Genomic DNA, 25766 nt, shown 5'->3' on the forward strand with positions numbered 1-25766 from the left:
GAGCCTTCATAATTTATTTAAAGAAAAATATTTTTTCCGAAATAGCTTCCCGCGTTTTAGCCACCCTTATCACACCGCATGACTTCTAGTAGTCACCCCTACTAGCCACGCATATCAAGCCACCCTTATCTCACCGCATGCGTTTCAATACCCAGACCTTATACCACCGCATGCGTATCAATATCACAATATATCACAATTTGCATCTCAAGTGCCCAATATTTTAATTTTTTCAAAAATAAATCAACAACAATATTTTTCAATAATAAAAAGCTCACGGCTCATGCCAAAATAATCCAACAATAATATTTTCCACAATAAAGAGCTCACGGCTCCATCACAATGAGTGCCAAAAATTTTAAAAAAATATTCAGGAAAATAATATTTCAAAACCTTTAATACGTTGCTTCAATATCAAATTTAAAAATATCAAATACTTCATATTAATAATATTTAATTTAACGAAAATCAACCTTCAAATAATGCACAGTATAAAAGAAATCAAGTTTCAATTAAACAGGTAAAACAATTAGCAGGAAAAGGTCAAACAAATTTAACGTATATATCTCAGATAAACGATGAAGAATATAACAAGATAAAATAATTTAATAAATGTGCAACAATGATCTACACAATTTAAAAATATAATCTTTCATATTTAGCCCGTGTATACACTCGTCACCTCGCGTACACGACTTTCAACATATTTTAATAATCACATTCATATTAATTCTAAGGAAAATTTCCCTCACACAAGGTTAGACAAGTCACTTACCTCGACTTGCTCCAATTTAACCAAGTATTATGCTTTTTCCTCGATTTTTCGGCTCCGATCGACTCGTATATAGTCATAATTAATTTGATACAGTCAACAAAAATTATAGGAATCAATTTTATAAGAAAATACTATATTTTTTAATAAAATCCGAAATTAGCTCAAAAATCGCTCGTGGGGCCCACGCCTCGGAATCGGGCGAAACTCACAAAATCCGATAACTCATTCAATTACGAGTCCAACCATACCAGTTTCACTCAAATTCGACTCCGAATCGATACCGAAATCTCAAAAATTCGTTTCTATGAGATTTCTAAAATTTTCCAAATTTCAATCTCAAAATACTAATTAAATGGTGAAAACAATGATATATTTGTGTATATAGACCAAATCCGAGTTGGAATCACTTACCCCAAATGTCTTTCCTTGAAAATCTGTCAAAAGTCGCCTCTGTTCAAGCTCAAGTTTGTCAAAAATGGCAAATGGGTCAAATGCCTATGTTTTTATAACTTACAAATCTGTCTAGTCCGATCATGGAGCTCGATCTCGGGAGCTCGATCTTGGGAGCTCGATCTTGGGAGCTCGATTTTTGGGAGCTCAATTTTTGGGAGCTCAATTTTGGGCCTCGATTTTGGGCCAGAATTTCCAGCATAAATGAAAAATTGCAGCAGCTGTTTTAAATCCAACTTTTGATCTGTTAACCATCCGAAACTCACCCGAGGCCCTCGGGACCTCAATCAAATATACCAACAAGTCCTAAAACATCATACGAACTTAGTTGAACCTCTAAATCACATCAAACAACGCTAAAACCATAAAGCATACCCCAATTCAAGCTTAATGAAATTAAGAATTTTCAACTTCTATATTCGATGTCGGAACCAATCAAATCAAGTCCGATTGACCTCAAATTTTGCACACAAGTCATAAACGACATAACGGAATTGTGAAAATTTTCAAAACTGGATTCCGACCCCGATATCAAAAAGTCAACTCTCCGGTTAAACTTCCAAACTTTAAATTCTTATTTTAGCCATTTCAAGCCTAATTTCACTACGGACTTCCAAATGAAATTCTGATCACGCTCCTAAGTCCAAAATCACCATACGGAGCTGTTGGAATCATCAAAATTTTATCCCGGGGTCATTTGCATATAATTCGACATCCGATCGCTATTTGAATTTAAACTTTTAATTTTTCTTCAAAATTCCATATCTCGGGCTAGGGACCTCGGAATTTGATTCCGAGCATACGCTGAAGTCCCAATTCATGATACGGTCCTACCGGAACTGTCAAAACACTGATCCGAGTCCGTTTGCTCAAAATGTTGACCTAAGTCAACTCAATTGAGTTTTAAAGTTCTAATTCATATTTTAATCCATTTTTCACATAAAAACTTTCCAGAAAATTTTACGGACTGCGCACTCCAGTCGAGGAATGATAAATAGTACTTTTTGAGGTCTTAGAACGCAGAATTAATTATTAAATTTAAAGATGACATTTTGGGTCATCATATTCTCCACCTCTAAAATAAACGTTCGTCCTCGAACGGAGTTAGAAAAAGTACCTGAGCAGGTGAATAAGTGTGGATAACTGCTGCGTGTATCATGCTCGATCTCCCAAGTCGCCTCCTCGACCGGATGACCCCTCCGCTGAACCTTCACGGAATCAATGTTCTTTGACCTCAGCTTTCGAACCTCCCTATCCAAAATAGCCACTGGTTCCTCAACATAAATTAGATCGTTGTCCAACTGAACCAAACTGAAGTCTAACACATGAGACGGATCGCCGTGATATTTTCGAAGCATGGAAACATGGAATACCGGATGAACCGCAGAGAGACTAGGTGGTAGTGCAAGTTTATAAGCCACATCTCCAACTCTCTCAAGAATCTCAAAAGGCCCAATATACCTAGGGCTCAACTTGCCCTTCTTACCGAACCTCATCACCCCCTTCATAGGCGAACCCCGGAGCAATACCCGCTCACCAACCATGAATGTAACATCACGAACCTTCCGATCCGCATAACTCTTCTGTCTAGATTGGGTTGTACGAAGTCGATCCTGAATCAACTTAACCTTTTCCAAGGCATCCTGAACCAAGTCTGTACCCAAAAGTCTAGCCTCGCCTGGTTCGAACCAACCCACTGGAGACCGGCACCGCCTACCATACAAGGCCTCATACGGAGCCATCTGAATGCTTGACTGGTAACTGTTGTTGTAAGCAAACTCCGCAAGTGGTAAGAACTGATCCCAAGCACCCCCAAAATCTATCACACACGCACGAAACATATCCTCCAGTATCTGAATAGTGCGTTCGGACTTCCCGTCCGTCTGAGGGTGAAATGTTGTACTCAACTCTACCCGAGTACCCAACTCACGCTGTACTGCCCTCCAAAACCGTGAGGTAAACTGTGTACCCCGGTCAGAGATGATAGATACTGGTACACCGTGAAGTCTGATAATCTCGCGAATATATACCTGAGCCAGCTGCTCTGAAGAGTAAGTAGTAATCACATGAATGAAATGAGCTGATTTGGTCAGCCTATCCACAATCACCCAAACTGCATCAAACTTCCGCTGAGTCTGTGGGAGCCCAACAACGAAATCCATAGTGATCCGCTCCCATTTCCATTCTGGAATCTCTAACTTCTGAAGTAATCCACCCAGTCGTTGATGCTCATATTTCACCTGTTGACAATTTAGACACCGAGATACATACTCCACTATGCCTTTCTTCATCCGCCTCCACCAATAGTGTTGTCTCAAGTCCTGATACATCTTTGCAGCACCCGGATGAATGGAGTACCGCGAACTGTGAGCTTCCTGGAGAATCAACTCACGCAAGCCATCTACATTGGGTACACATAGCCTGCCCTGTATCTATAGTACACCGTCATCTCCAATAGTGACTTCCTTGGCATCACCGTGCTAAACTATGTCCATAAGGACAAGCAGATGGGGGTCATCATACTGACGTTCCCTGATATGATCATAAAGAGAAGATTGAGAAACCACGCAAGCCAAAACTCGACTCGGCTCGGAAATATCCAGTCTAACAAACTGGTTGACCAAGGCTCGAACATCCAAGGCTAAAGGCCTCTCTGCTACCGGTAAATATGCTAAGCTTCCCAAACTCTCCACCTTACGACTCAAGGCATCAGCTACCACATTGGCCTTCCAAGGATGATAGAGAATAGTGATATCATAATCCTTAAGCAACTCCAACCATCTTCGTTACCACAAATTAAGATCCTTCTGTTTAAACAGATGTTGGAGACTCCGGTGATCGGTGTAGATCTCGCAATGGACACCGTACAAATAATGCCGCCAAATTTTTAAGGCATGAACAATAGCTGCTAACTCCAGGTCATGTACAGGATAATTCTTTTCATGCACCTTTAACTGTCTGGACGAGTAGGCAATCACCCTACCGTCTTGCATGAACACTGCGCCGAGACCAATACGCGACGCGTTACAATACACAGTATAAGATCTTGTACTTGTAGGTAATACTAATACTGGGGTTGTAGTCAAAGCTATCTTGAGCTTTTGAAAGCTCTCCTCACATTCCTCGGTCCACCTGAACGGAGCACCCTTCTGGGTTAATTTGGTCATAGATGCAACAATAGAAGAGAAACCCTTTACAAATCGGCGATAATACCCTGCCAAACCAAGAAAGCTCCTGATTTCCGTAACTGAGGATGGTTTGGACCAATTCTGCGCTGCTTCAATCTTCTTCGGATCTACCTTGATCCCCTCGCATGAAACTATATGACCCAAAAATCCCACTGAATCAAGCCAGAATTCACACTTTGAAAATTTTGCATATAACTTCCTTTCTCTCAAAATCTGAAGCACAGTCCTCAGGTGTTGTTCATGATCTTCCCGACTCCGGGAATACACCAGAATATCGTCAATAAATACAATGACTAAGGAATTAAGATAGGGCTAAAATACACTATTCATTAAGTGCATAAATGTTGCTGGGGCGTTGGTCAGCCCGAAAGACATCACAAGGAACTCATAATGACCGTACCGAGTCCTGAAAGCAGTCTTCGGGATATCTGGCTCCCGAATCTTCAATTGATGATAGCCTGAATGTAAGCCGATCTTAGAGAATACTCTGCCACCCTGAAGCTTATCAAATAGGTCATCAATACGTGACAATGGATACCTGTTCTTCACGGTAACCCTGTTCAGCTGGCGGTAATCAATATATATCCGCATAGAACCATCCTTCTTCCTTACAAATAAGACAGGAGCACCCCAAGGAGATATACTGGGCCGAATGAAACCCTTATGAAGCAACACTGTTCTTTTAATTCTTTCAACTCTGCTGGGGCCATACGGTATGGTGGAATAGAAATGGGCTGAGTGCCCGGTAACAAATCAATGCCAAAGTCAACATCCCTGTCGGGCGGCATACCCAGAAAATCCGCTGGAAATACATCAGGAAAATCCATCACTACTGGAACTAAAGCCACAGTAGGAGTATCAATACTAACATCTCTCACATAGGCCAGATACGCATCACACCCCTTCTCAACCATTCGTTGAGCTTTAAGAAATGAAACAACCATGCTAGGAATATGATCCGAGGTACCTCTTCACTCTAGCCGCGGTAGACATGGCATAGCCAACGTTACCGTCTTGGCGTAACAATCAAGAATAGCGTGATAGGGCGACAACCAGTCCATACCCAAAATAATATCGAAATCCACCATACTGAGCAATAATAAACCAGCTCTGCTCTCAAAACCACTGATAACAATTAAACAAGACAGATACACACGATCCACAATAATAGATTCACCCACAGGTGTAGATACAAAAATAGAAGAACTCAAGGAATCACGTGATACGCCCAAATACGGGGCAAAATAAGATGACACATAAGAATAAGTGGAGCCTGGATCAAATAAGACTGATGTATCTCTATGATAAACCGGAATAATACCTGTGATAACAGAATCGAATGCAACAACATCTGTCTTAGCAGGAAGGGCATAATATCTGGCATGGCCTCCCCATTTAGGGCGACATCTACCTGCCCGACCTCCACCTCTAGCTGTATGTGCAGGTGGAGTGGAAATTGGTGCAGTAATCATGGCCTGAGAAGCTTGAGGCCCCTGTGGAATAGGTGGGGCCTGAGAAATCCGTGGAGGTGCACCCCTCCTAAGTATGGGGCAATCCCTCATGATATGACGAGTGTCACCACACTCAAAACAAGCCCTCGGAGGACGTGGCTGATGGGACTGGCTCGGGCCTGATCGACTAGACTGCCCGCTGAAAGCATCCTGTACAAGAGGTACAGAAGACACCGGTGGTGCATAATATAGAACCTGAGGTCTGGGAGTAGTCGGAATACCACTGGAAGCTGGAAGTGCTGAATGAATAGGATGGCTCACATAACCTCTACCATGACGGGCTACAACTGGGGCACGAGAATTATTATATTTGCCAGAATCTCGGGGTCTCTTAGCTTCCCTCTCTTCTATCTCCCGAGTCTACATACCTTCCAATCTCCTAGCAATTGACACCACCGGTTGGTATGTGATGTCCATATCTAGCTCTTGGGCCATACTGTATCTGATACTAGGGTGAAGACTCTCAATAAATCTGCGAACCCGCTCTCGAATAGTAGCAACTAAGGCTGGTGCATGCCTAGCCAAATCACTGAATCAGACCGCATATTCTGACACGGTCATAGAACCCTGGCGCAGCTGCTCAATCTCTATGCGCCATGCATCCCTAAGACTCTGAGGAACATACTCCCTTAAGAACATATCTGAAAATTGAGTCCAAGTAAGTGAAGCTGCCTCAGCCGGACTATCCAACTCATATGCCCGCCACCACTTGTAGGTTGCTCCTCTAAACTGGAATGCCGTAAAAGAAACCACATTGGAATCCACAATACCCATAGTACAAAGAATACGGTGACATTCCTCCAGAAAACCATGAGCATCCTCTGAAGCTAAATCGCTGAAAGTGGGAGGGTGGTACTTCTTATACCTCTCGAGCCTGAGCTGCTCCCCCTCTGAAACTGTTGTCCTAATCTCAGGCCGAACTGGGAAAACTGGTTTCACTAGTATAACCTATGGGGCATGGTAAACTTGGGCCCGTGGTTCTGGAGTACGGACGGCGGGAGTCTGCGCTCCTCACCCAGCCTGAGATATGGTAGGAGCAAGTGGAATTAATCCTGCCTGAGCTAAAGTGCCAAACATGCTCAAAAACTGGGCAAGAGTCTCCTGAAGTGCATGAGTAGTAACAGGTGTCTCAGGTGCCTGCTCTCCAACTGGAGCTACTGGTGGCTCTGGTGCAGCAACTCGTGCAGGTGCTTTGGCTGCACCACGTGGTCTTCCTCGACCTCTAACTCGGCCTCGGCCCCGGCCTCTTGCGGCTCCAACATGGGGTGCGGGTGTATAATCGTCAGATCCAGTTGTGCGTGTCCTCACCATCTGTGAGAGAATAGAAATACAATTGTTTAGAACTTTGAAATCAGCAAAGGCGTACGATAAGGAATCAAAGAAGTGAATATTTCCTAACAGTTCTATAGCCTCTCGAAGATAAGTACAGACGTCTCCGTACCGATCCGCAAGACTCTACTAAACCTACTTGTGACTCATAACACCTATGAACCTAGAGCTCTGATACCAACTTGTCACGACCCCAAATTCCCTCCATAGGATGTCGTGATGGAACCTAGTCTCTAAGACTAGGTAAGCCTAACAATGCGAAAAAATCATAAATATCTGAAATAAATAAACTACAATTCAAATAATTACACCTCTTAGAACCCGGTAAAAATAAGTCACAAGCTTCTAAAAATTTATTCTCAATGTTTCTATGTATCAAAGTCTAAAGAAAAATAAGGAAGTAACATAAAATGATAGAAGGGGACTCCGGAGTCTGCGGACGCTAGCAGATATGCCTTGAAGTCTCCGTGCGCAGGTAACTCACTGACGTCTAGACTAGTAAGATGTACCTAGATCTGCACAAAAAGATGTGCAGAAGCGTAGTATGAGTACACCACAGCGGTACCCAGTAAGTGCCAAGCCTAACCTTAGTAGAGTAGTGACGAGGTCAGGTCAGGCCCTATTGGGGAATAGATAATGGCATGGAAAAATGTTTAAACAATTTAATAAGATAAAATGACTATGGAAATGAATCAAATAGTATGTCACATTTAATGACACCAAATAATTTCAAATAATATCTAGTGAAATCATAACAGAATTCCTTTCAACTTTATGAAAATCACAACAATTAATCGAAGGCAACTATGGCCATAAATCAATATCAACAAGGGCACTACCGAGGTACCGCCTCGTAGTCTCAAATCATAAATAAATTCACAATATCTCATATCCTTATATCATCGCGGGAGCCTTCACAATTTATTTAAAGAAAAATATTTTTCCCGAAATAGCCTCTCGTGTTTTAGCCACCCTTATCACACCGCATGACTTCTAGTAGTCACCCCTACTAGCCACGCGTATCAAGCCACCCTTATCTCACCGCATGCGTTTCAATACCCATACCTTATACCACCGCATGCGTATCAATATCACAATATATCATAATTTGTACCTCAAGTGCCCAATATTTTGATTTTTCCAAGAATAAATCAACAACAATATTTTTCAATAATAAAGAGCTCACGGCTCATGCCAAAATAATCCAACAATAATATTTTTTAACAATAAAGAGCTCACGGCTCCATCACAATGAGTGCCAAAAATCTTAAAAAAATATTCAGAAAAATAATATTTCAAAACCTTTTATACGTTGCTGCAATATCAAATTTAAAAATATCAAATAATTCATATTAATAATATTTAATTTAAAGAAAATCAACCTTCAAATAATGCACAGTGTAAAAGAAATCAAGTTTCAATTAAACAGGTAAAACAATTAGCAGAAAAAGGTCAAACAAATTTAAAGTATATATCTCAGATAAATGATGAAGAATATAACAAGATAAAATAATTTAATAAATGTGCAACAATGATCTACACAATTTAAAAATATAATCTTTTACATTTAGCCCGTGTACACACTCGTCACCTCGCGTACATGACTTTCAACACATTTCAATAATCACATTCATATTAATTCTAGGGAAAATTTCCCCCACACAAGGTTAGACAAGTCACTTACCTCAATTTGCTCTAATTTAACCAAGTATTATACTTTTTCCTCAATTTTCCGACTCCGATCGACGTCATAATTAATTTGATACAGTTAACAAAAATTATAGGAATCAATTTCATAAGAAAATACTATATTTTTCAATAAAATCCAAAATTAACTCAAAAATCGCTCGTGGGACCCACGCCTCAGAATCGGGCGAAACTCACAAAATCCGACAACCCATTCAATTACGAGTCCAACCATACCAATTTTACTCAAATCCGACTCCTAATCGATACCGAAATCTCAAAAATTTGTTTCTATGAGATTTTCTAAATTTTTTCAAATTTCAATCTCAAAACACTAATTAAATGGTAAAAATAATGATATATTTGTGTATATAAACCAAATCCGAGTTGGAATCACTTACCCCAAATGTCTTTCCTTGAAAATATGTCAAAAGTCGCCTCTGTTCAAGCTCAAGTTTGTCAAAAATGGCAAATGGGTCAAATGCCTATGTTTTTATAACTTACAAATCTGTCTAGTCCGATCAGGGAGCTCGATCTCGGGCTCGATCTTGGGAGCTCGATCTCGGGAGTTCGATCTTGGGAGCTCGATCTTGGGAGCTCGATCTTGGGAGCTCGATTTTTGGGAGCTCAATTTTGGGCCTCGATTTTGGGCCAGAATTTCCAGCATAAAGGAAAAATTGCAGCAGTTGTTTTAAATCCAACTTTTGATCCGTTAACCATCCGAAACTCACCTAAGGCCCTCGGGACCTCAACCAAATATACCAACAAGTCCTAAAACATAATATGAACTTAGTCGAACCTCTAAATCACATCAAACAACGCTAAAACCACGAATCATACTCCAATTCAAGCTTAATGAAACTAAAAATTTTCAACTTCTACATTCGATGCCGGAACCTATCAAATCAAGTCTGATTGACCTCAAATTTTGTACACAAGTCATAAATGACATAACAGAGCTGTGAAATTTTTCAAAACTCGATTCCGACCCCGATATCAAAAAGTCAACTCCCCGGTCAAACTTCCAAACTTTAAATTCCTATTTTAGCCATTTCAAGCCTAATTTCACTACAGACTTCCAAATAAAATTTCGATCATGCTTCTAAGTCCAAAATTACCATACGGAGCTGTTGGAATCATCAAAATTCTATTCCGGGGTCGTTTGCACATAATTCGACATCCGATCGCTATTTGAATTTAAACATTTAATTTTTCTTCAAAATTCCATATCTCGGGCTAGGGACCTCAGAATTTGATTCCGGGCATACGCCCAAGTCCCAATTCACGATATGGTTCTACCGGAACTGTCAAAATGCTGATCCGAGTCCGTTTGCTCAAAATATTGACCAAAGTCAACTCAGTTGAGTTTTAAAGCTCTAATTAATATTTTAATCTATTTTCACATAAAAACTTTTCAGAAAATTTTATGGACTGCGCACTCAAGTCAAGGAATGATAAAAAGTGCTTTTTCGAGGTCTTAGAATACAGAATTAATTATTAAATTTAAAGATGACATTTTGGGTCATCACAATAGTATATAAATGTAAATACCATTTATTCTCGTGATCTCAAGCAACATAAACAAATTGTCCCCTTGACATGTTAGAAAATTCTACAACTACCGACATAACTAATATCACATTGCCTCTTCGAGATGTTAAAAGAGAATATTTAAAACACTCTAGACCAAGAGAACTACAAAATCAGTGCAGTATCTTTCACTTTGCAAAATGCACATACAAAATTGCAAATACAAATTCACATAAGCATATAATGTACAACTATAAACACATCTAAAATTGAAAGGACATTATATGTATCATCCTGATGTCAAAGTTTATCTGCCTATTATATTCTCACGAGAATAATCATGAAAGAATAAATATTGAATAGATATATATTAGTTCAATTATGCATACCTGACACTTAGATATAATGTTACAAAAAATATATCAACGGGAGAATATTACCGTATGTCTTTAAAGTTCATCAAAATTCCATAAGTAGTATTCTCCATAAGACTATTGTGCAAACTTGAGTGTAGGTCCCATTTTCAAAATTAGAACAATAACTTGGACATCGTCAAATTTGATTCTCCATAATAAAAAAAATATGGAAATATCCTTAAGATTGTTGGAAAAATTGGTTAGGGAGAATATAAGTTAGTTTGAGGCGTGTCAAGGACACTGTCCTTAAGAATATTTCGCTCACACAGTGATAAATAAAATTAGGCGTATACCCCATGATTCAACAAGCTCGTCCGGTTATAAAATTGGGAACAAAACTAGCAGAAAACTCAAGAAAGAAACCCAGCATATACGAGGAAACGATGATTCAGAAAGTTATATTAGAAAGTGTGTCTTTAGCTCTCAAATACCATGTTTATATAGGAAACGTCTAGATAACGGCTAGTAATGGCTAGTTTGGCTCTATTAAATATAAAATAATTTACTAACTTATAAGTAGATGTAAATAATATTTCAAAGAGAATTTTTTTTTTAAATTAAGATAAACATTAACTTTTGAGATATAACTAATTTTACAATATGCTGCCGCCATTAATTTTTAGAGCGTGATTCATGGAAGAAACAATCTATACAACATCATGTAAATTAATACTTATTCTATACTTTGTGAATATAATATTTATTATTTGAATTATTTAGTTATTACTTGTTTCCATTACGTATTATTTAATGTATAGATCAAGATACAATATCTTATAATTAGAGACATATTAATACAAATAAAAGCCTTAGAAAATCTATATATTGACTATCACATTTAGATTCAGAACTCAAACTGGATTTAAAGAAAATAATTTTCTTCTTCTTGCTAAGTATAAAAATAGAACAGACATAATGCACAAAGTCAATCTATCTGCCTATCTTTTATCCATTAAGAAGAAGAAAGATTGCCCATGCAAATATGCAGTTAAAAGAATTCGATATTCGTAAAAACACAAAACTCAAACGGAGAAAAAATGGAAGCAAGCGGTAGATTTTTTTTTAAAAAATAATTGGGCAGTGTAAAATTGAAGAAACAGACAAACAAATGCTAAGTGGGTAAACAGTATATAATGTCACTCACGCACATGGCGGAAGGAGTAGAGAGAGAAAGAGAGAAGAAAGTGGATGCAGCTGTTAATGGTGTCTATCTTTTGTACTTTGGAGCGCGATTCGGTCTTCCCGAAGCGAAAGCCAAATCCTTTCACACCTTCGCTCCTCTACTCGTGACTGGTATGACAATATGAAGCTAAACGGCGTTCTATTGTTACCTTTAACGACCTTATCTTCAGATCTTCTTCGTCCTTAACCGCAACGGACCGTCCAAAAACCCTAATATGCTTCGCCGAAATGCTGTGACAAGGTCATTTTCACCTTTTTTCCCTTTTTCTCCTGCATGTGACGCGATGGCCGATGGCGGATTTGTTATTTTTGCGTATCGAGCACTTGATATCTATGTAGATGCGCCTTTTTGGATCCGGAAACTTTCTGAATTTTGTGCCTTTTTACATACAATTTACTGAATTACAGTTGAAATTGTTACTTGTTTGTTTCCTTTTCGTTCATTTTCGTTTCTGTTAGCTTACTCTTAGCGGTTTGCTCCTGCCGCCTCTTTTTGTTGTTAGTTTTTTTACTGTCAATGCGCATTTTGTTAGATTTGAGTTATAGTTCCACGTGTTTTTCTGTTTCTGCGGATGTATATAAAGGCGAGGTTCCAATTCTGGACAGCTGTGTACACTTATGATGAAAATGCATCAAATTAGGAAATGTACTAGTATCTAAGTATTTTTCCTGATTATCAAATTCTCTAAAGTCCTAACACTTCACCAAAAAAAGGAAAAAGGGTCTACTTTTGATTTCGAAGCCACTGCTCAAACAGAGAAAGCTTTGATTTTGATGCACTGATTCCATGCCATGAGTTGATGCTAGATCTATTATTAGGAGATAATAAGTTTTGCTTAACCCGACTGTTTGTTAAACCTTTAATGTTGCCTCATTTGGCTTCAAATGCATCCTGCTCCTCCAATGTTTAATTATTACCACAGCTGGCCACCTCTCACAGGACTAAGCTTGTTACACTATCTAGTTTTTCAAGAAGTGGAACACATCTTAGATGACATCCTTTGCTTGATAATGATCAAGCCTTGTTTCCGTAACAGGTGAGGCTTGCACGTCCACTGTGGTCTATAATAATTCTGAAGAATCAGATAGCAACACCGTATCCCTTGGTCCCTGTAACTTTGCTCCATACTAATTATACAAACCCCCCCCCCCCCCCCCCGATATTTTGTATCGTGTCTTTGGACTTGGGGATAGAAATGATGATTTTATCTTTGATATTGCGGGTAACAGTCATGCACTAGTCATTGTGGCCAATAAGTTTCTATACTTCCTTCTGAAAAAGCTATTGGAATTTGATTTTTCAGAAGTACATTATTGTAGTGTGGGAATAGAACTGCTTGTTGCCTCATTTGTCATGTATATGAGTTCTTGCATTCCTACGACTTTCTGAGAATTTTGTGTTTCTGTGCAGAAGCATACAAGTGGATATTGTAGGTCCAGACTATAGATCATTCTGACGATGATATTTATTTTGTAGCGAGGCTCGGTGCTGGTCTTCCATTCCTTTATTGATGGTTAGCATTTGACGAAGGATAGGCCAAAGAACTTTAGGATTGTGAAGAAGTTATAACTCAGCAAAGATGCTGTTCAACAAAGACATTGAAGGTCTGCGTGATGATGGATTTGATGGGTCAGTTAATGAGACGCAGATATTTGCAGACGTGTTCTTCGGAAATGAGAGCAGTACCAATAGGTGTCCTGTGGCCGGAGTTATCAAATTTGAGGGTGACGTTACTAACCAGACAGATGAACCTGGACATTTGTGTGGTGAGAATTCTGCATTGACACTACTTCATGATTCTCATGACGTAAAGGAGGATTCTAGAGAAGACCCATGTGAAAAAGAGCTAACCAATAGTCATGTGGAAGAGGAATCTGACCCATTAACTTCTTTGGATAGAGTACCTGCAGATATATCACAGCAACCCTCTTTCTGCCCTTCTCAGAGTGTGTTATGTCATATAGTTGAATCTTCGAACCAAGGTGTTAAATCAAGTTCGTATTTGCAGAAGCGGCACGCTGTGCTGGACCAAAGTCACATGCTTGGTGAAATGGATTCATCAAAATTAAGATCGTCTAAAATAGAAGGAAATGGATGGAAGGATGTAGCTGGTAAAGCAATTGCATCACCTGCTTCTCAGGAGAGCTATGCAACTAAGTTGTTGGTTGGCAGTGCCGCAAAGCCGTCAGGGATTCGTCGACCACCCAAGCCAAAGTGGAGGGACCATTGCTTTGTAGAACTGGATGAAGCTGAATTGTCAACGATTAAGGGTTCTCCAAATGACCCTCGCCCTCTTCTTCGGTACCACATCCATCGTTTGCTCAGAGCAGCAGGATGGGTAGTTGGAAGGCGTAAAAGAAATAATAAATTTCATGGAATTGGTGAGTATGTTTACAAGTCACCTGAAGGAAGACCAATCCGTGAATTCTGGAGGGCCTGGACCTTGTGTGGGCAGAGTGTGTTTACTTATGCAGATTGTATTTTGCCAGAAATGGATTGTAGGTTGTGGTCTGATATGCATCAATTTTTGGGTGACCTATCTGGTACAGTGATGGAGATTGAAGAAAAACTGGATACCTTGGAAACAGCTTCTGCATTGGCTCGTCTTTGGTGTCTCCTCGATCCCTTTGCAATTGTGGTGTTCATTGACAAAACATTACGCTTTCTCAAAGAAGGAAAAACGGTTAAAGCCAAAATGACTTTGGTCACCACTCCTATTAAAAATGACACGTTAAAGACTGTGGGCACTGCAGGAAACCTGTTTGCTGAGAGGTTGTTGCAGAACCAGCCTTGCAGCTCTTCTTTAGTCTCAGATAGTGCATTGACAAGTCTTGAGGGAGATAAATGGATCCACAAGGAGTATGTTGATGAAAGTTCCCTCAACTTAACAGACTCACAGATGAGAGAAGGCAAATATCTGAATGGCGCATCTTATTATTATCCTAATGAAAGATCCATGTGCTTAAGTGATACTGTCAGTGGCGATGCTAATAAATACAGGAAACTCTTGGAAAATGGTAAAAATGTCCTGGATTTAGCTCCTTTACCAGCTTGTGGGTCTGAAAGCATCAGTGAGCATGCTGGATCTTGTTTGTTTGAAGTTCCTATTAGTTCAGGAAATGCACTAAGCTCGCTTGGGGGATCTAATAATGTTCTTACTCAGCAAGATAGCAACAGTATACCTCATGCAGCAAGTTCAGTCTTGAAAAGGAAGGCCTCAAAGAAATCAAAAAAGTTATCAGAAATGGAATTTACTAACGGCTGCCAAGATGAGAAGTTTGGTACATCTTATAATAAGAGTGGATTGCATGAAGTCAGTGGATCTGGCTTACAAATACATTCAAGACCTAAGGGATATTTAGTAGACTACCTGGGGAGAGCTAGAGGTCATCAAGGGCAGTCCTTCCGTAGTTCAGAGTTTCAGGACAATACTGAACAGAACAATTTTAAGAAGTTTAGGCAGACATTGGCTAGTTCTAAGCAATTGAGTCAGTTTAATGTGCACATGAAGTTCAACTCTGGGAATATTGACAATGATAACTCTCTGCGAGGAAATATTGAATTTAAAGCAATTACAAGTAAGCGCAAAGTTGGGTCAAAGAAACTTAAGACATGTCGTCTTAGTGATGACGATCTCTTAATCTCAGCTGTAATTAGAAACAAGACATGCAGATCTGGCAACAAAAGGGGTAAAACTAAACCGCTGAGGAAAAGAAAGAGCCAGAAAAGCGGTTGCAAGTTGCTATTACGTAGCCTCAACAAGGGTGGAAAGCACTTCATCGAAGCAAAATGGCCTACCTTTGCCTCAAGAACAGTGTTATCCTGGTTAATTCATTCTGGGGTTGTTTCCCCAAACGAAGTGATCCAGTACCGGAACTTGAAGGACGATTCTGTGGTAAAAACCGGCGTAATAACTAGGGATGGAATATTCTGCAATTGCTGTGACAAGCTGCTATCCATCTCTGAGTTCAAAAGTCATGCTGGTTTTAAGCTCAATCGTCCCTGTTTGAACCTTTTCATGGAGTCTGGTAAGCCGTTTACCTTATGTCAGCTTGAGGCTTGGTCAGATGAATACAAGGCACGAAGAGCTGTTCCTCAAACTGGCCAAGCTGAGGAAAGGGACCAAAATGATGACAGTTGCGGGCGATGTGGTGATGGTGGCGAGTTGATATGTTGTGATAATTGTCCAGCTACCTTTCATCTAGCTTGTTTGTTCACACCGGTTTGTCTTCTGACCCTTTTCACTTGGTTTACCATCTCTAGCCAGTTTGGTATTTTATCTTGCCTTGAGTGCATTCTTTTCTTGATCAACATTTATGTTTAACCCATTTGTAAATTGTTAAATGTCAAAGATCCGTCTTATGCTTTATGCATGCGTTTCATATATGGTTTAGCTGACATTATATTATGAAAGTATTTTTCCCTAGGAAGAAACTATACTTGTCTGAAACAGTTTTCGATCTGTCTTATTCTTGAAAAGTTCGGTTGTGTTTTATCATAGTGCTGGTGAACAACCAGCATCAACTTTCTAAATAGGCTATCCCATATGTAGCAACAGGTTCCTTAGACACCCTCAGTGACCAATGTAGAGTGATGGCTAAGTTTATTTTAAAGAAGACAGTAATTGACCTCTCAAAGTTGCCGTTTATCTGTTGAAGGTGAAGCAGTATTATATGCATTTCAGAAGAGTGCGGAAGCCCAAAACTAGAACTACTAAATCTTTAACAAAATTCTTCTCCATGTTTTTTTGCTAGCTTTTTTAAAAACTGTTGAAAGTGGTCTTGGTAGCCCTGATCTGATGGATTATTGATCTGCCGATCTTTGGCAATCAATGAAGTTTAACATGTTCAGTGTCAATTGGGTCTTCAAGACTTCGGTTGGCCTCTTTTTAAGAATCTGACAAGTTTATTTGGCTGTCCCAACTTGTGTTTATCTACAGTTCACTTGCTGGCAAAATTGAAGTGTATTTATGAGCCCTTGCTTAATTAGAAAGTAAGGCAGTTCTATAGAACTCTAGGAGTATGCACTTTTTCCTATTTTATCCCAATTCTAGATTTGATCCCTCTCACCATTGTGGTAGATTCAATTTGATCTAATTATTAAGAACATCCCAATTTTGTTCCAGGTTTCAATCTACTATCTTAGACACAAAGAAAAGTTCTAAAAAATAAGTAGCATACTGATGAACATATTAGGCCATTGTTGTTCGAGAGGAATGAGAAGGATTCATTTTGGCCTAAATGGGCTTTCCTTTCCTTGTTATTTGCTATTCCAATCTTCTGCTTTAATGCTTGTCTGCGAGTTTCTTGAGAGGTATCACAATAAGTTAATTGGTCGTTCTATTGGATCTGATACTGTATTTGTTTCCGATGATATAAAAGCAAATTAATAGCAAAGAGTCAGCTTAAATTATTGACTTATCAAATGAAATAGCTAAGAGATGGCGTGTATGACAACTATTATTTCACACCTGACACATTTATCATAGATATGGTGATCTGGGACTTGGAGGATGAGTTATTGGCTAGAGACGTAGCCCGCTTCAAATGCCAAAGCCTGTGTTCTACATTTCGGTCTTATAAGATTTTCCAAAATTGTGTCTTCAAGCCCTATATAGTGATAATCTAGGTTTTCCTGATTGAGTTCGTTTTCTGACCCATATTCTGTTGTTTCAGCCAATTTTGGGCCAAATATCTTATTTTCACATGTTTTCCTATTCTATTGGTACTTTACCTAGTCATTTGGGGATTCGTTTTTTTTCCACAATATGAACTGGTCCACTTGTTAGTTTGGGCATATTGATGCAAATTCAGTTTATTTAAGAGTTTCTTTTGATTTTTTGGATTTCAAGAAGTTTTCATGTTTCAAATGGATAACTAAAGAGGGTGGAAACCTTTTTTTGCATCAGTCTTTACTTATACTTAATTTATTGACTTCTCAGTTGGTTGACATATTTACCATGTTTGAAGTCCAACTGAATTATCTTTGTCCAGCTTTTTGGTACGTTTCTTAATTCCTAATTATGACGGTGTTTAACTTTTGGTTGTGATGTAAATCACTTTGTTGATCTTTAGCAAAAGTCACTATCTTAATGATCAAGAAAAATCAAGTCATTTTGTTAAAACTAACAATCACATATTCTGTCATAATGGTGGTAATTATGAATTAGTTAAAATCAAAATCAGTCTCGTAGAGCGAGCATAAAATGTTAGCTTGCATAATGTGTGGACCCACTCTTGGCCTATATATAGGCCTTAAACTTCAAGGAAGACGGCTTAACTTGTTTGTTGCTATAGGTAAAAGATACTTTGGCTAGTATGATTTTGCTTATGTTATACTTTATCATATAGAAGACCATCTCCATTCCTTGTCAAAAAAAAAAAAGGAAAAGAAATCTCTGTTATAAATTGAATCAAACAAAAAATAATGGACCTATATCACCATGTCTTCCAGGTCCCAGTATATGATCGTTTCTGTGAAATCAGTTAACCCTCTTTTTTCTTACTGGCTAGTATCTAAGATGATTAGTGTATTACTCATGTTGCTGCGGTAGTTTTTTATGCCCGTAATGCTCCATTGCTTTTGAACTGGTTTTGACGAAATCGATGGTAGTGATTTGATGTTCTGATTCAGATTTGCTTGGTACCTTGTATTGTCTTTTCTGCTTGATTATTTGTTTTACATTGTTCTTCTTGCTTTTTTTTCCATTCTCGTAAATCGTACCATGTTTTTCTCTACAAGCCTGTGCTATATTCATTTTTTCATGACCGTGGTGTCCGGGCCAGCTTGCGCGCACCTTAACTAATTCTACGAGATACCTGCTATCTCCACCAGCAACAGGTACGAAGAATCACCTAATGTTTTTTGTCTCAATTGGGTTTTGAACTTGAGACCTCATGATTCTCAACCCACTTCATTGACCACTATGCCACACCCTTGGGTGCTATATTCATTTACTGATGTTGTGGTTTCTGTTTTTGCACAAGGCATGAATTTACTATATTCCTTCTAAAATATCATATCCATTCATATGGCCTGGTTTTCCTTTGATTTTGTTACGTATGATACATTGAGTACTTCATTTTGTTTGAAGATACTGGACATGAGATATAGATTCTAGTAGATTAACTTTATCATTTCTTGTTTCAGGAACTTCCTGAAGGGAGTTGGTATTGTCCACAGTGCACTTGCCGGAAATGTGGGGACGTGGTTAAATATAGTGAAGCATTGAGATCCTCCAGTGCATTAAAATGTTCACAGTGTGAGCATAAATGTGCGTACTCCCATGAACTTGACTTGATTGGTCTTTTTTGGTTTCTGTTCTTTTCCCGTTGTAGGCCTTCAAATGTCCGAATATTGCTATTGGAGCTTTGTGTTCACTTCTTACCATAATGCACGGTCCCAAATAATACTAAGATTTTGAGTTTGGCATACTTCACAAGCCTCAATCAGAGAGTTGTCTTTTTCACATTTAGTTGTGTCATTTTGGGGGGGGGGGGGGTTTATTTCTTCCTTCCCAAAAAATTTCCTAGTTTTTTTTCTGTTAGTAAATGCCTTGATGATTTGTGAACAGATCATGAAGCATGCAGTAAGCTAAGGGTTACAAAAGGTGGAGAAGCCTCTGATACATGGTTCTGCAGCGAAAGCTGTCAGGAGGTGAGGTCGACATCTCAGCTTTACATCTGCTATTATAAAACAAGGTTGCTCAGTGATGTAGGTCCTGAATGCAATTAGCGTACATCAAATGAATCAACTTTTCATGTTTTTGTCTCTTTGAAGGTTTTAATGTGGAGTTTTGAAATGCTATCTGATGGTTATTAGTTCCTTATGCATGCGATATGACTTGGTGGAGAATGTGATATGACTGTTATCTTGTTAATGTATCATCTCAGTCAGTCTATACTCTACACAGAAGTAACAGCTAAACTAAGAACAGGAATTCTTGCACCATGTACAGTAATATTAGAAAACCTCTGTTTGTTTACTGCCAGAGTACTATTCTGTGGCTTTGAAACATCAGTTACAGGTCTGGCCTTGGATTAAGTTCACTTGCTAGATCTTTTCTTTGATAAGTGAATTTAATTTTATCATGAAAGAACTTCACCCAGTTTAGTCTTCTCTTCTTTCATGGTTTCCCTGAGGTTCTGAAATACTTGATCATGTTCATGTTTTTGGAGTTCTCCTAGTGTCTGAAAGTTTTTCAGTATGCATTAGCAAAATGCTTTGAATGTGGCCCCACTGTTAATTGGAGTCATTAGGGATGGCATCATGATGGAGTAATATTATTCAATCTGTTGACCCAAGATTTTGATTAACGAGAAAATATGACAAACCTTATGTGAACTTCTTTAGAAAAGGAACATTACGAAACTTTAACATGGTTAATCTATAGTTCGTTTAAGTAATCCGTCCTCTAGGCGGTGCTGTGTTTGATGAGAACACAAAATCTAGGAATGCCGAGTACTGCTGAAATAAATACTAACTTCATTGCAAGCTTGATTATGAATTATTTTGGTTGTCTTTTGAAACTTAGGGTTTTTGCAGGTATATGAAGGTCTTCGCTCTCGAATTGGGCTCATTAATCTTCTGACTGATGGCTTGTCATGGACTCTTCTGAGGTGCATTCATGGTGACCACATAGTTCATTCTGCTCAGCGGATTGCTTTGAAGGCAGAATGCAACTCAAAGTTAGCAGTTGCCCTTACGATTATGGAGGAGTGCTTTCTTCCCATGGTGGACCCGAGAACAGGCATAGATATGATACCCCATGTAATATACAGCTGGGGGTGAGTAATTTCCGTTTGACATCAATTTTTATTGTGCTTTCCTGTGTGGTGTATCACTTATTTATCCACTTTCTTTTAAAGCAGTTTGTGGAATTAGCTATAAGTGGTTTTTGCTGAACTCCCTGCACTTGATAGCTGAGGCATTGTGCCTAACTTTTCTTATTCATTTAGTTCTCATTCAAAATAATTGAATGGAAGGGTTAAATGGCAGGTTTAACAATAAATTTATGAATAATATATTTTATATTGAAATGATAGAGAACAAATTTATAAGGAATTTTTTATCTGAAGCATTGTGTTCTAAGGAGTTTGGCAATATGCAAACAAATGGATGGAGTTTCATCGATTCAGCGAGCCAAAACAGATGGAAACCTTTTTCCTGTATCCATGGTGTCATTTGACTAGTTCATATCAATGTTACACAATACAATGATACTTAAGTGGTGCTGTCAGACTGATCCTTAAAATCTTTACAGATCACAACTTGCACGATTAAATTATCATGGATTCTACACAGCGATCCTGGAGAAAGATGACATATCAGTAGCTGTAGCATCAATAAGGTAACTCTTTACCATCTTGAAAGAAATTGCCCTTTATCTTGCTTATTCTATGAACTCCGTACCTCTAAGGCAATGTAGATATTCTCGGTGCATATGCATCTTTTTTCGTTTTGCTATGTGTTCTTTTACCTTTTGATTGCAGCATGTTTTCCTCTGTTCATTATTAAAAAAAAGGACAAAATGAAGAAAATTAGACATTATTGGAATTGAAACTTTAGAAGGAAAAAAGTCACATTTCATTTTCAGTGTTCCATCTTGATCTGATCTTTCGGTTTGTATGCTATGTTAGTGTTTCTTACTGTAAACCTTTCAATTCAAAATGTATTAAGTCTTGTCTTGTCTTGTGAGTATTAAAAGTGTTTTCTCCTATCGGCTGCTTAAATAGAGAGATTAGACAGTGGTTTAGTATCAGATGCTTATACACATATTGCCCACACATTTTAGGTTGTTTCTTTTGGTTGTTGCTTGTTAGAAAATTAATTCTTTTTGGAATTTCTTAGAAAAAAATGTTCAACTTTTTTCATCTGGAGGTTTCTGTATAACTGGTGCCTTCATGTCTATTAGGAAAGGTGCTTTGAAGAGAGATATTAATAATTGTTGATTGAATTCCTAAACTATCACTATCCAATTCCTACATTTACTATATGGGGATGCCACAAGGAGTTATAGTTACGACTTTGTTCCCAGATCCTCGATCATTGATTATGACAACCCGTGGCCAATGGTGGATCTATGTTTTGGAGGTATGGGTGCTTCAGCACCCATTGACTTTGGCCAAATTGTCTTATGTATGCATAAATAATACTTTAAAAAGTCTATAAAGTGACCAACAGCACCCACTATGATGAGGTCCCAGTGGGTGCTCATAGTGTGGAAAGCTTTTGCAGAGCTCTCTTCTACAAAGGTCTTGGTTCAAATCCCTCTGGAGGGGAATTCCTTTCCTTATTCTCACCTCTGCTTGTTCAAGTCGTTCCCTCTATTTTTCTCATGCTCTATTCAAAAATTTCAAGAAGTAAGATCTTTCCTTTTCTGTTTCACTTTACAAGCAAATTCCTTAATCAAATTTATTGTCCATAGTTAGGAGTGAAACACATAATGTGTAATATTAAATGTTTAAGGGTGAAACTTTTTGTTTTATACTTTTATTGAATATCTTTTTTTAACTTTGTACTGTTGTTTAGTTATTAAATGTTAAGTAAACTATTTTAAATAGAGCAATATAAACTTAGTCTCATCTTATTGTAAATAGTTGCATCGTGAAATCAAACTATTGTATTTGGAATACATTAATCTAACGTAACACTTCATAAATTTGGCTATTTCCGTATTTACTTTGTATGTCTAAACCATTAATTTGTTGAAGTTGTTATTAAGATTGAGATAGAAAAAAATCCCAAGAAGTTTAAAGGTGAATAATTGAGTTAAACAAAGAATATTTTTAAAATGAGATATTCTTTTCACCAAATTATCTATTTGACAGGCCATACTTGTTTCAATGTCTTTCATATTTTCTTCTAAATTTACTCAAATATAATTTGAATGAATAAAGTGAAAAGCTAAAGTAAACAGAACTTATTTAGTTTTGTGATCGTTTGTCTAGTTATAACATAAAATCCTAGTAAATCAATCTGATTTAACTCAAAAACTTACCGATCCGACCCAAATGAATACCCATGTTTAGTTTTTGTGCCACTGTGAATTTACACTAATATCGGTGAAGTTCCCACGATTTATAAATTCTGAATCTGCCACTGTCCGTGGCTACCCTGCTGGCTGTTTGAAGAAACTGTCACTAAAATCAGGACAAAACTTTCTTATTTTTTTCCCATCAGGCCAAATCTTTCTCTGAATCGGAATTTTGGTTCTTATGCAGGATCCATGGAGTAACAGTTGCTGAGATGCCCCTTATTGCAACATGCAGTAAATACCGTCGCCAGGGAATGTGCAGGCGCCTACTGAATTCTATACAGGAGGTAATTTGACCAGGAAACAGTGTTTTGAACTCTGGGGGTCCCGCACAGTTTTTTACTTATTGCCAGGCGGCATATAAGCCCTTGGGAAATGGGCGTAAATCCCATGAATTTTTTAATAATACTAATTATTAGTAGTATGAAAATAAAAAATAACAAAAAATGCATTAAAATTGTGTATGATTTTAAAGATTAAACAAACCGTTGAATTATTTAACATAAATGCTTAACATGCTAATAAACATATGATGGTAGAGAAGTGTATAAGATATCATGAGATACGAGTCAGCTAGAACATCTTAGCAACCCAAATATCAGAAGGAAAAAAATATCATAATTTATAAAGAATATGAGATTTGTACCTTCTGACAAGTGAATAAATCTAGAAGCATTTTTATTATGGTAATTTAAAATATTTTTCTTTTCAAAGACTACTCTCATCATTATTAACTTTCTGATTTGAGACGCAACCAAGTTCCGAATAAATCAGAAAAATGACATTTTGTCTAATAGGAATAATTTGCAGTACTTAATATGACTCTAGCATTGTTCTAAGTTAAGAGTTGTGCCAGAATTCTGACTGATTTTTCCTTTACTGATGAAAGTTTCTTCTGATCTCAAGTAGTTCCTGGTATAGCTGGATGTGATAGATAGTAGGTAATCTTGAGTCTCATTAAGTTGCTAAATCTGGTCTGTAAAGATCATCTATCTTGACATGGTAAATCTCCTTTTTTTCTTAAAAAGCAGAGAGAGAGAGAGAGAGAGAGAGAGAGAGAGAGAGAGAGAGAGAGAGAGATGGAAGTTGCCTACTTTCTGTGGTTATGAACTGAGTCTAGTTTATCATCCCTTGCTTGTTACATACACTACCTTTTCCTCGACTCTGTGGCTTTCAATGAATATCATGTTTTATCCATGTATGCTTATCAGTTTCCCTTGATCATGGCTTCTAGATGCTAAAGTGTTTCAAGGTTGAGAAACTTGTAATATCAGCTATTCCAAGTTTAGTGGAAACATGGACTGCTGGCTTTGGCTTTGAACCCTTAGAAGATAGCGAGAAACAAAGTCTAAGTCATATCAACCTCATGGTGTTCCCGGGAACTGTATGGTTGAAGAAGTCCTTGTTTCAAGCTGCTGAGGCAGATCAACTGAGTGGTGAGTGCTTAGTGTTTATTGTTCTTCAATTTCACAGAAATCTTCTCATTTTTAAACACAACAATCTGGTGAGATGCTAAAAACTGGAACTAATATGTTTCATCCCTGAAAGCAGTTCATCCGGGAGAAACAGCATCCTGCCACGAAAATGGCGTCACCATTATTGAGCCGATTCAACATCATTTGCCATCTCAAGATGTCAATGCAGGAGCTGATGTCAGACACCTACCTCAGTCTGAGAGTTTGCAATTCAATGAAGATCAAGGTGGTAATAATCTTGATGGTCAATTTTCCATGACTTCCCATGAAGAATCAGCTGTATGGTTTATGGAAAACAAGATTTGTGATATAGAAACTCATGAGCCCGGTCAAGATTGTGAAGGAAACATCTCTCATAAATATTTAGAGCCTGAAACTGAAACCAGGAAGTCGGACTCTAATAAATTGCAAGTAGAGGAAGTCCCAGATGTTCATGCGCTGCGTGGTGAGTGCTCAAAACTCTCTCAGGAATTAACGGTCGTGACGTTTAGCAGCCACCGGGAAGTAGGTTGTAGAGTAGATACTTTGCAGATACACGAAGAAAGACAATTTTGTTTAGATGAAGTGTCACAGAGAATTAATGTATTGCAAGGGAACGGGAAATGACATTGATTATTTTTTAGTTTTTGTGCATAATGCTAGTGGACTTTGTCAAAGGGAAAATGAAAATGAGGAAAATGAAAGAATTACTACGAGATTAAAGAATAATTTCAAGACCGATGAACAAAACTTGAAGAGAAAAAGCAGAAATAGCCCCCAAAAAGAATCAGCTAGCTCTCCCTAGACGCATTGGAAACTAGTTTAACTTGTAGAATACTCCATCACGCTATTCCTAGTAATCTAGTACTTTTTATGATAATATTACTTTGTCGTTCTCTAATTATCAATTTTAACAAAACATAATGTATTTATCTTCGTCTAAAATGAGAAGGTTGACTAATAAGCTCTATGAAAAGGTTAACCTCACTCACTAATAAGCATTTCGTTTAGAATTTTACCCTGCATCACCAAGTGTACGGTTTCCCCTCCACCACCTCTCTGTTAGTTGTAGTACGTAAGTATATTTTTTCTGACTCTTCATAGCCTACTTGTAGCATCAAGTTTACGACTTCTATCACTAGAATTGTATGTTCTCATCTCACCAAATATTTCTCCTCTCTCTTTTTCTCACTTTTCTCTAGTCTACTC

The 25766-nt window shown here is 38.1% G+C and overlaps 1 protein-coding gene across 2 annotated transcripts; it reads left to right on the plus strand.

Annotated features, from left to right (window-relative positions):
- The first annotated feature begins 11983 nt into the window (after nucleotides 1–11983).
- Nucleotides 11984–25200, plus strand: LOC107809224 (increased DNA methylation 1). 2 transcript variants are annotated; one of them, XM_075235965.1, is made up of 9 exons: nucleotides 11984–12308; nucleotides 13479–16290; nucleotides 19218–19341; nucleotides 19642–19724; nucleotides 20613–20854; nucleotides 21331–21417; nucleotides 23291–23390; nucleotides 24338–24539; nucleotides 24655–25200. In XM_075235965.1, exons 2-9 carry the CDS (start codon nucleotides 13648–13650, stop codon nucleotides 25182–25184), a joined length of 4011 nt encoding a protein of 1336 aa, XP_075092066.1. In that variant the 5' UTR covers nucleotides 11984–12308; nucleotides 13479–13647; the 3' UTR covers nucleotides 25185–25200. The 2 variants fall into 2 exon arrangements, with proteins under 2 accessions (XP_075092066.1, XP_075092067.1); XM_075235966.1 differs by having other exon boundaries at nucleotides 12024–12308; nucleotides 13545–16290.
- Nucleotides 25201–25766: the final 566 nt, after the last annotated feature.

Source organism: Nicotiana tabacum, chromosome 2, assembly GCF_000715075.1.
Source record: "Nicotiana tabacum cultivar K326 chromosome 2, ASM71507v2, whole genome shotgun sequence".
Lineage (NCBI taxonomy): Eukaryota > Viridiplantae > Streptophyta > Magnoliopsida > Solanales > Solanaceae > Nicotiana > Nicotiana tabacum.